This window comes from Tupaia chinensis, unplaced genomic scaffold, assembly GCF_000334495.1.
Source record: "Tupaia chinensis unplaced genomic scaffold, TupChi_1.0 Scaffold149383_1, whole genome shotgun sequence".
NCBI lineage: Eukaryota > Metazoa > Chordata > Mammalia > Scandentia > Tupaiidae > Tupaia > Tupaia belangeri.
Window position 1 is genome coordinate 526,895 of NW_006209227.1, and position 12,141 is coordinate 539,035.

At 40.3% G+C, this 12,141-nt stretch overlaps 1 protein-coding gene across 1 annotated transcript in view; it reads left to right on the forward strand.

Annotated features, from left to right (window-relative positions):
• PSMD1 (proteasome 26S subunit, non-ATPase 1) overlaps positions 1-12,141 on the forward strand; it is a 143,730-nt gene that overhangs the window by 125,990 nt on the left and 5,599 nt on the right. Inside the window, exons 20-23 of the mRNA XM_014585241.1 lie at positions 4,398-4,567; positions 7,057-7,149; positions 8,568-8,654; positions 10,234-10,380. Of these exons, the coding sequence (XP_014440727.1) occupies positions 4,398-4,567; positions 7,057-7,149; positions 8,568-8,654; positions 10,234-10,380 (497 nt within the window). The remainder of the gene's footprint in view (positions 1-4,397; positions 4,568-7,056; positions 7,150-8,567; positions 8,655-10,233; positions 10,381-12,141) is intronic.

The window sequence follows — 12,141 nt, forward strand, 5'->3', positions numbered from 1 at the left end:
AAAAAAAAAAAAAAACACTTTCAATATTTCAATAGGATAAACTCTCTCTTGTTTGTTAAATCTCAATGTTAGAACAGAAGGCCAGTTTAGTTTCTAAGTCTGAGGAAGATAGATTTCATTGAAATACAGTCTATTTTCACTGGACTAAACGCTCTGTGGGTTCTTTTCCAGTATTTTGTTCACCATTTTTAATATATAGTGAACATTCAATGAATGTGGGACTTTAGAGTAGGGGAGAATACAAATAGTAAATATATTTAATTCATTCCTGTTGAAAAAAAAAAAATTAAAGTATCCTGACTTTTTTCCCCAGATAAAAATAGGAAAATCTAGATTATCTGGTTGAATTGTTGAACCCTTATTCCTATAAAAATTAAAATGTGGGCCAGCAAATGGCATGATATTTAAGGTGCTGACTCCATGGTTCAACTCCCAAACCCTGCAGCTTGAAAAACACACCAGACATGTATGATGTGTGAGTGTGCCAAACTCCCAAGAGGAGAAGGAAGAAGGGATTGCAGCATGACCATCCCGCCAGGGAGTGATTTCTCACTTTCTCTTTCTCTCTGTCTCTGGTGCGCACACATACTCTATAACAACAAGAAAATGTTCATGCTCTTTGGCTTAGTACGATCTTAAATCAGTACTTCCTGATGCCAAACAGAATGTGAAGGCATCTGTACACTGGGATTCAGGTGAGAATCCTGATTAGGCACAGACAGACCCCGTTTTTGTAGGTCATATTATATAAACTAAATGGTTTACATCTCAGAGTTCTGTGAGCCAGCACTGACGTTGTCACCCTATAGACCAGCAGCCCATCGTTCACATCTGACAAAGGTGTTTTATTTTGCCTATCTAACAAAATGTGCAAGATTTTGGACAAAATCTAATTAACTCTACTTTCACCAACAATGACCTAGTGCCCCAGAACTACAGCCCTAGTAAGACATCCCCTTTAAATAGGACATATACTTTCCAGTTTGCTTTTCTTTTCTTTTTTTTTTTTTTTAAGAATTATTTTAATTTGGGACCAGCAGTTAGTGTAATGGCTATGTTGCTGAACTCCCATGTAGCCGACCGTGGTTTGAGTCCCAGACCCGGTGGCTTAAACTCAAGCCGGGCACATGTGCGTGTGTGCCCAGATCCCAAGAGAAGAATAGAGAAGGGATTGTGGCATGGCCATAACCCCTGGGGGGTGATTTCTCGCTTTCTATCTCTCTGTCTCTCTCTGTCTTTTTGGCAAGCTCACGCGTCCTATAGCAAAAAGAATTATTTTAATTTAATTTTAATTATTATTATTTTTAAATTTGACCAGAGAGAGACAGTGAGAGAGAGAGAGAAAGGGAAAGCAAGGCACCACGTCCAGGACTCGAACCACAGTTGGGCATGTGGGAATCGAGCACTCTAACCACCATACCATCCACTGGCCCCTTCTTTTTTTGGGGGGGGGAGAGGTTTTTGTTATAGGGTACATGCACTCACCAGAAAGAGTGAGACAGAGAGATAAAAAGCAAGAAATCATCCCCTGGGAGGATAGCCACGCCACAATCCCTTCTCTTCTGTTCTGTCGGGATCTTGGGCATGCATGCACATGCACCCAGTGTGAGTTTAAGCCACCGGATCCAGGACTCGAACCACGGTTGGCTACATGGGAGTTCAGTGACATAGCCATTACGCTAACTGCTGGTCCCCACTGGCCCCTTCTAATTTGCTTTAATCTTCACTGCTTCAATACCATTTTCTCTCTTTCTCTCTCTTTTTTTTTTAACCTGACTGGTTTCTAAAAGCATTAGAATTACAACCCCTAATAGCCTCCTAGAATCTCAGTTTTATAGAGAGGCTCAGTATAGATGCAGCTGTTGGGCTGGTCCAGCACATTGCTGACTACATGGTTCAAATCCTGGACCCGTGACTTGAAAAATTTGCCAGGTTCATGTGTGTGTGTGTGCACAGAATGCTAAAAGGAGCAAGGAGGAAAGACTGTGGTGTGGTCATCTCCATAGAGTTATTTCTTGAGGGTGATTTCTTTCTTTCTTCTATTCATTCATTCTTTTTTTTTTTTAAGGAATTGTTTTATTTAACTTTATTTTATTTATTTTTATTCATTTATTTTAATTTGACCAGAGAGGGACAGAGCAAGAGAGAGAGAGAATGAGAAAGCACGCCACCAGGTCTAGGACTCAAACTGCAGTCAGCTATGCAGGAGTCCAGCGTCCTTAACCAACATACCACCTGCTGGCCCCCGCTCATTTTTTTCTTCTTTCTTTTTCCGTCTCTCCCTCTTTCTCCCCAGCAAGTGCACATACCCTTTAGCAAAAAATAAATAAATAAAATCCAGTCTCAAACTGATGGCTTGGACGCTAGCTCTAGTTGACTAGCTTTCACAGTTTCTCTGTACTCCCCAGACAGATGATCTAGGGGAAGGAGCAAGAGGGAGGTGAACAGATCAGCCACACACCCCACCAACAGCCCAAACTTACTACAAAATCAGCTCTGATACATTAGGCCATTGGGAGAGCCATGGCGTATTTTTCTGTTTTTCTATGCAAAAATGCATCATGACTTTCCCAGTGACCCAATATTATGCACATATATGTTTCTTCAAAATAAATTGGTTAAGTCAAGGATTGGAGGCTGAAACATTTCCTTTGTCCATCGTAGTACTCCTGTTCAAGTGTTCAAGTTCATACCCTTATTTTGTCAATGGGGAAAAAGATTCTTAGAAAAGCAACGTGATTGTCTGTGATCATAAGACTTGTTAATGTCAGAGCTGTCTCCTACCAGTTTATGTGATTTAATAACTCAGACTATGGGGCCAGCAGGTGGCATGGTGGCTAAGGCACTGGACTCCCACATGGGACTGAACCACAATTCAAGTCCCAGACTTGGCGGCTTGCTCTCTCTCTCTCTCTCTCTCTCTCTCTCTGTCTCTGGTAAACTCATGTGTCCTATAGCAACTTGGAAAATAGTAACAATAGTTGGGACCAGCAAATGACGTAATGGTTATTACATCGCTGGACTCCCATGTAATCCACCATGGTTCTTGTCCCAGACTTGGCAGCTTAAAATTCATGTCAGGTTGCCTGTGAATGCATGCCCAAAATCCCAAGAGTGAAATAGAGAAGAAGGGATTGTGGTATGGTCATCCCCAATGTGGGTGATTTCGCTCTTCCTGTCTCTGTCTCTCTTGCAAACGCACATGCCCTGTAGCAAAAATCTCTCTCTGAAAAAAAACAGTAATAATTCACAGAGTAATGCTAGGTGCTTCCTAGATTTTTTCTACAGCTCCACATAGATCAATTTAAATGCTTCTTAGCCCCTAAAAGAACAAGAGTCAACTTTTCTGTTATATATTTGTTATAAATGTGTGAGTATATTATAAATGTGTGTTGTCTTACATTCAGATATGCTATTAAAACAAAGGGAAAAAAAACTAAGAAAAACTAAACAATCTCCCCTTTGCTATTTTTTACAGATAGGATATGTGCTAAAATCTTACCTATTAGCACATTAAAGGCCAGTATGTAATATTGATTACTATTTAATTAATATTACTATTTAATTTAGCATTATAATTTTGATACCCTACAGGTTTAGTTTAGGAAAGATGCCAGGGCCAGCAGGTGGCATGGTGGTAAAGGTGGTAGAATCCTACATGTTTGACTATGGTTCAAATGTTGGACCTGGGAGAACCAGCAGTTAGCGTAATGGCTATGTCCCTGGACTCCCACGTAGTCTACCGCGGCTTGCATCCTGGACCCGGTGGCTTAAAACTCACGCCGGGCGCATGTGCGTGCATGCCCAAGATCCCGAGAGGAGAATGGAGGAGAAGGGATTGCGGCGTCACCATCCCCCCTGGGAGGTGATTTCTCGCTTTCTGTCTCTATGTCTCTCTCTGTCTGGCGAGCGCACGCACCCTATAGCGAAAACCTCTCGAAAAAAAAAAAAAAAAGGTTGGATCTGGCAGCTTAAAACTCACCAGGATCATGTGCATCCGTGCCCAAAATCCTGAGAGAAGGGATCACAGCATGGCCATCCTCCCTGAAGGGCGATTTCTTGCTTTCTATCTGTTTCTCCAACAAGCGCACACACCCTATAGCAAAAACTTAAACACAAAAAAAGAAAGATCCCAGCAGGTGTGAAAATGACAACAAATAAACAGATACATAAATAAATAAATGTTAAAAAAGAAAAGAAAGGTGCCTGACTATAGAGAAAAAAGGTTTAAATTGTCCCTGAATTCAGTTAAAGTGTAGCATTTCCAGTTTTAGAGACCCTAGGTAGCTCACAAATTCCAGATTGTGTGAACAGTGTACTTAATCACCAGGTGCTTCCCTGAAAATCTTTATTATTGCCTTACTGGATCACTGTTCACAATTTTTCTTTTTTTGCAGGTGGTCATAATGTTACGATCTCCTTACAGTCCAGGACTGGCCATACTCATATGCCTTCTGTGGTTGGTGTCCTTGTCTTTACCCAGTTCTGGTTCTGGTTTCCTCTTTCACACTTCTTGTCATTGGCTTATACACCTACGTGTGTCATTGGCCTTAACAAGGATTTAAAGGTATGTTGTGACACTCCAGCTTTTGTAATATATCCTGTTCAGGTTTACCATCACTCACAAGATTTTCCATGGGATTTCAAAGATGAGTTATCATCTCATCAATAGCATATTTTCCCTCCAAATTGCATTATCACCTTGAGTGAAGTATGACAGTCAAAGTTTCAAATATCAAGTCTTAGAACCAGCTGTGTAACCTCGGGGAAATCAATTGAGGGAATGGTGAAAGAAGGGATTAAATGCAAAGATATAAAGAGGCTTTATAGACAACTCGTGATTAATTTTATTTAACAATAAAAGCTCTGGGAGCTCCCAAGGATTTCAAACAGATAAATGACATGAGGTTTAAATTTTAGAAAGATCACTCTACTGTCAATGAAACCTCTTGTAGTGCTTTTTCAGTAATTTGAGCAAGGAAGAATGAGAACTTAAACCAAATCTTTATAAGGAATGATGGTTCAAGGCAAGGAGTGTTTCAGAGTTATGTGATACTAGTGGGTCTGATGGAAGAATTATTGCCGAAGGGAAAAGCAGCATAGGATGTTTCTTTGGTAGTAACAGAAACAAAACCAACATTAGGAGCTTGGGAGTCTGACAGAAAAAGTGGTCAGTTAAGGCAGTGTCTTACGGTGCAGCATACCCTGTCATCAACATTTTTAATCATTTTTTTAATGGAATTTGTGTTTGGGTCTTCCTCAGTCCTGTGACTTGATGATTCATCTTTTTGTTCTACTTTAAAGGTCAAAAGACTTCTTAACCTTAAATAACTCTTACATCTGGTCATCCCTATTAGAATATTTTATTACATTTGCAGAGTGGAAAATTTTTAGGCTAAAAGTTAGTTGATAAAGATTGTGGGGCAGCCCTGTGTCCTATGATTAAGGGAGCTAGACCCCACACGACCAAGTGCTATTAGAATCTTGGCCCCAGCAGCTTGGAAGACATGCCATGTGTAAGTGTTTGTGTGCCCGAAATCCCGATAGGATAGAAAAATGGAGGGGAAGGTATTGCATGCCCATCCGGGCATGCTTTCTCCATCTCCCTCTTGTTCTCTGTCTCTCTGATGAGAAAAGGTTAATTTTTTAAAAAGATTATATATTTTGTTTTATTAGTTTTGCAGTACGGTTGTATAATTACCTGAAGTATTTCAGTATTAAAGCTGCTCACATTTGTGAATATTAAACAGTTTTATTTCTCAAAACAAGAATCTTTTGGTTTCCTAATCCCTAACCTTTAAGATTGTAATTATATATCCTAAATGACCTTAGGGGCTTTCCATCCTCAGCCAGACAATTTTATGATTTCTGTTTTTATTCTTTTTAATGGAAGTGGGATGAAGAAGATAAAGTTCCTTGTCATGGTAAATATGGTGTGTATTTCCATTCTCCATCAGTACAAATTGGGAAAATAAAAATTCAAACCATAGATTTTTTTTTTTAATTGTTAGATGCTGTACTTGTCAGAGAGGGAGAGAGAAAAAACATACCCCAATGGGGTGGCCACACCCTTTCCTCCGTTTCTCCATCCTATCAGGATTTGGGGTACATGCGCACATTGTATCTAGCATATTTTTTTAAGTTGTAAGTGCCAGGATTTGAACTATGGTCAGCCATATGCAATCTGGCTCCCTATACACAGCACTTAGTTACTGTGCTACAGGGCCAGCCCCATATTAGAGGACTTAAAGCCTGGTCAGGGGACCAGCAGTTAGCATAATGGCTATGTCACTGGACTCTCATGTAGTCAATCGCAGCTCAAGTCCTGGACCCGGTGGCTTAAAACACGCCAGGCACGTGTGCATGTATGCTCAAGATCCCAAGAGGAGAATGGAGGAGAAGGGATTGCGGCGTGACCATCCCCCCTGAGGGATGATTTCTCGCTTTCTATTTCTCTGTCTCTCTCTGTCTTTCTGGTGAGCACAAGCACCCTATAGCAAAAAGAAAAAAAAAAAAAAAGCAACATGATCGGGAAGTAAGGTGAAGCTAACTTCCCATCAGGCTCCTGTTACCCTTGTCAGGCATCATTGTATGAATTATTGTATCATTGTCTGATGCCTTCCAAGGCTTCTGTATACAGACGTGTGGACGTCGTTCAGGCGATACAGGGAAGAGACATGGAATTTGGTATGCAAAAAAGGAGAACACTTCACGAAGTAACAGTTGGTCTGGTGCTCATACCATGAGTCCTGAGCAGGGTGGGTTAATCAGTAAAGATGAGATTAAGAGATGCTTGTTAAAGGCACAGAGCTTCAGGAAAGTATAGAGAATTGCAAGTAATTCCGTAAAGCACCTAAAAAGTAATTCAATAAAAGACAACAGATGCCCTTCAGAGAGAAGTAATGACATAATTGAATAGCTCTGTAATTGAACATTTAGCTGCACTGAAGCTTCTGGTCTTCTTTTGCAGCTGTGTGCTTGTTAAGAGCATAGACTACTTAAACCTTGTTACTGATTATTTTAATGAAGGTGAAAAAAGTTATTTTATTTTTTCAGATGCCGAAAGTTCAATATAAATCAAACTGCAAGCCATCCACATTTGCATACCCTGCTCCTCTGGAAGTACCAAAAGAAAAAGAAAAGGAAAAGGTAGGTCCTTTGTTGTTTCAAGCAGTATTTGTGCTTAATATTTAATATATAGAAGCTACTGAATGTTTTCCTTGGGTTTGTTTTTAAACATGTTTTCTACTTTAAAAATAACACTTCCTAAGGTAAAACCTAACATAATTCAAGAATATAAAATAAAAGCCTTTTTTCTCTTGACCATTCAAGTCCTATGTCACAACTTGTGAATCCCTCTGAAGGTTTTCTCTGTACATGTCAATACTTTTTATATCACAAATAGAATTATTCTCTACATGATATTCTGCATCTAGTTTTTTTTTCACTTTAACGACATATATTTAAAATTTACTACATATATAGATTTTATTTTTTCTATGACTGTAGAGCTGTGTGTGTGTGTGTGTGTGTCTGTGTACAACCCCATTAGTTCTTTTACCAGTTTTTTATTTAATTTACGTTTAAGGTTATTTCTACTTTCCCATTACTACAAATGAGGGCGAAATGAAATTATACACATGTTGTGTACTTAGGCAAATATATCCATAGATTAGAATCTTCAGTGTAGAACCATTTTGTCAAAAGTAATACACATTATTTATTTTCATAGGTATTAACTAATTTGCCTTTCAAAATGGATGTAACTAATTGACACTTCAACCATGTACTAGGACATTCACTGCTGTGTGCTAAATCAGAGAGTAATACGATAAGTTAGAGGGCTGTACTCACCCATAAAGTTTCACTCGGTAAAATGATCTTTTCATGACACCTGAGTCTGTCAGGATATATTTGCCAGTTTTTGATTATTCACTGTAAATTTTGTAAGTTGGAATAATTATATAAGTGACCACATTTGAGAGTGGCAGGTGATGGATATTTCTTGACAATAACATTTTGTTTTGTGGCCTCTGTTTCAGACAGAGTTCAATTTTACACCAGTATTGCATGACCTTTGAAGTCCTTGGTTCACCATTGATTTCAGTGATATACCCATCCAGAGGGTCATTCTAGGCTAACCACTCACCTGCTACAAGGCAGCTAATCCACTGGGAACGTCTGTGTGACCAGCACTGGGGGACATTTTTATGTTTTCCAGTGCTTTACCCATAAAGCCAAAAAGGATGTATAGTACCCACATCTCTGTCCCAGAAGTACATTCAGAATGTACTTTGCTCAGAAGTACATTTGTGATGAGGGTAGACTACAGATCAAAAAAGATTGGAGTTATACTGGGGTCCAAGCCTCCAGGGACTGAAGAGTCACCTGCTGGCAGTACTTTAAATGTCCTCCTAGCTTCCCATTTATTTTCTGATTATTTCATTCTTTATTGCTCTCCCTGCCGGGAAACAGAATAGTATCATACAACCAAGTTCTCTTTGGGCTTATACATTTGAATATAGCTAAGGGATTACAGTGACTTATCCTGTTTCTATTTCCTGTAGGTTTCTACTGCTGTGTTATCTATTACTGCCAAAGCTAAAAAGAAGGAAAAAGAAAAAGAAAAAAAGGAGGAAGAGAAAATGGAAGTGGTATGTCTAACTTGGTGGTCACGTGGGTAGATGTATTTATCTCTGTCATGGTCCAGCTTTTGCCTTAATTGAACATCACTGTATCTTGCTGTTAGCTTCCTTCAAGTAATTATTCTGTCCCTAGCATGCAGAATATTACTTGAGTGAAACCATAGAAATCATATCCATTTGTGGGAAGAATAGAAGGATTCAAATGAGGAATGAGTTCCTGGAGGGAATGACAACTAAAATAGATTTGGAAGAACAGAGTAGATTATCAACAATGAGATGATGGTAGGGACGAAAAAAGGCCCTTTCAGACAAAGGGATTGTCATTTGTTTAAATAGATCTTTTTTTTCCTGATCTCTGCTGATAGATAAACTTTCTCATCCTTTAAAGCCAAGTCAGAGTTGGGTGGCTAGCAGGTGGCATGGTGGTTGGGGTGCTAGACACCCACGTGGTCAACCACTATTTGAGTCCTGGTCCCATTGTCTTGAAAATCACACCAAGCATATGTGCCTCCCAAATCTCAAGGAGCAGGGATTGTGTTGTGGCCATCCCCCCGGGAAGTGACTACTCACTTTCCCTTTCTCTGTCTGTCTCTGGTGAGGGTATACGCCCTATGGCAAAATCCTAAAAAATAAAATAAAATAAAAACCAAGTCAGAGAAGCATCAAGTGGCTTGGAGGTTAAAGTGGCTTGGTCCCACATGTCCAACTGCATGATTCTAGTCCTGGCCCCAGCAACTTCAAAAATCACACTAGGTGTATGTGCATGCATACCTAAAATCCCAAGACGAGAATAGAGGAGAAGGGATTGTGGTGTGGCCATCCTCTTGGAGGGTGATTTCTCACTTTTCCTCTCTCTTTATCTCTCTCCAGTGGATGTATGTGCTCTATGGCAAAAAAAAAAATTCTTAAAAAAAAAAAAAAATTAGGGGCCAGCAGGTGGTATGGTGGTTAGGGGTGATGGACTCTCACTTGGCAACCACGGTTCGAGTCCTGGATCCCTGAACCTGGCAGCTTGTGTTCTCTTTCTCTCTCTCTCTCTGTTCCTCTCTGGTCAAATTAAAATAAATAAATGAATGAATAGGTAAAGCTAAATAATTCTTTAAAAAATTGGGAACCAGCAGTTAGCGTAATGGCTGTGTCACTGGACTCCCACGTAGTCAACCGCGGTTCACATCCCGGACCCGGTGGCTTAAAACTCACGCCGGGCACGTGTGCGTGCGTGCCCAAGATCCCGAGAGGAGAATGGAGGAGAAGGGATTGCGGCGTGACCATCCCCCCTGGGGGGTGATTTCTCGCTTTCTGTCTCTATGTCTCTCTCTGTCTGTCTGGCGAGCGCACGCACCCTATAGCGAAAATCTCTCTCAAAAAAAAAAAAAAAAAAAAAAGTAGAAAAAAAAAAATCAGATACCATTCTCACCTCCATGCAGGGTTACTGTCCTTCTTCTGAGCCAACTATCTCTTTAATTTCATTTCCATTATATCTGCCATCACCTTTTACCTAATAGTTGCTTAGTAAACTTATCAATGATTATTAATGTTATTTGAATAGAAGTGAACATTTATTGAATCTCCTCCCTCCCTCCCACAGGATGAGACAGAGAAAAAGGAAGAAAAAGAGAAGAAAAAAGAACCTGAGCCAAATTTCCAGTTATTGGATAACCCAGCCCGCGTTATGCCTGCCCAACTTAAGGTCCTAACCATGCCAGAAACCTGTAGATACCAGCCTTTCAAACCAGTAAGTTACTGATGGCTCTTAGCTATATATGCCAGTGGGATATAAGGACAGTGGAACATTAATAGAGAAGGATAAATCTCCAAAGCACTGGAGCAAGTGTGTTGGTACTAAGACAACTCTTAAAACAGAGAGCAGGGCCAGCCGGTGTCATGGAGATTACGGCAGCAGGATCCTACCTACACGGCCAACTTCACAGTTCAAGTCCCAGACACAGCAGCTTGAAAATCGCACAGGGTACTTTAAAAACACGCCAAACGTGTGCATACATGCCCAAAATTCTGATAGAATGAAGAGGGGATTGCAACGTAACCATCCTCTCCGCAGTGTTTTCTCACTATTCCTCTCTCCCTCAGTCTCCAGCAAGTGCCAGGCACTCTACAGCAAAAATTGAAAGAGAAAGAGAACATTCTCCTCCAATTCAGATGGACTTGGGGAGCTTTTCTTTTCTCTTTGTCACTCCTCAGATTCCCTTCTTCTAGACAGATTCATGCCATAAACATTACTAGGACAGCCTAGTGATTAGGAATATAAATTGTAAAGCCAGACATATGAGTTTGAATCTTGATTCTACTGCTTCCATGTTACCTCTGACCAAATACCAAAAACTTCCTTCTCTTCATATTCCTCTACTATAAAGGATTTTCAGGGCTGGCAGGTGGCGTAATGGTTAAGGGCTCTGGACTCCCACGTGGCTGACTGCAGTTTGAGTCCCAGAACTGGCGGTTTGCCTTCTTGCTTTACCCCTCTCTCTCTCTTTCTCTCTCACTTTGATCAAATTAAAATAAATAAATAAATGAAGTTAATTTTTTTTTTTTAAATAGGGATTTTCATCTCTAACTTACAGGGATGTGGCACAGATTAAAGTTAATACAAAAGAGGGACCAGCAGGTGGCATGATGGTTAAAATCCAGCAGCTGGATTTCCATATGGCCAACCATAGTTTGAGTCCCAGGCCTGTCGACTTCAAAATCACACAGGTTATGTGTATGTGCACGCCCAAAATCCTGAGAGGAGAATGGAGGAAAAGGGATTGCGACTTGGCCATCCCTCTTAAGGGGTGATTTCTCATTTTCCCTCTCTCTGTCTTTTTTGCGAGTGCACATGTTCTTTGACAAAAACCTTAAAAAAGAAAAAAAAAATGTTTATACGAAATAGAGTAAGAGGGACCAGCAGGTGGTGTGGTTGTGAAGACTCTGGACTCCCACATGGCCAACCACAGTTTGAGTCCCGGACCTGGTGGCTTGTTTTCTCATTTTCCCCTTCTTCTTTCTCTCTCTGTCTCTCTCTGGTCAAATTAATAATAATAATAAAATGTAATTAAATTAAATTTTAAAAATTTAAAAACTAGAATAAGACCTGGCACTGCCCCGTGAGTATTGTTCATTATTAAATTACGCTGATGTCATAAACACATTGAATTTTTTTTTATTTTTTTTATTTTTTTATTATCATCATCATAATCTTCTTTATATTACATTGGATTACATACAACTTTACAGTGTATTACATTGTTTTTTCAAAAGGGAATGCCATGCATGTCCGTCAGTACAGAGACATTAATCTCCCCACTTCAACATTCAATATCTTGGGAACCAGCAGTTAGCGTAATGGCTATGTAGCTGGACTCCCATGTAGTCGACCGCGGTTCGTGTCCCGGACCCGGTGGCTTAAAATTCACGCCGGGCGCGTGTGCGTGCGTGCCCAAGATCCCGAGAGGAGAATGGAGGAGAAGGGATTGCGGCGTGACCATCCCCCCTGGGG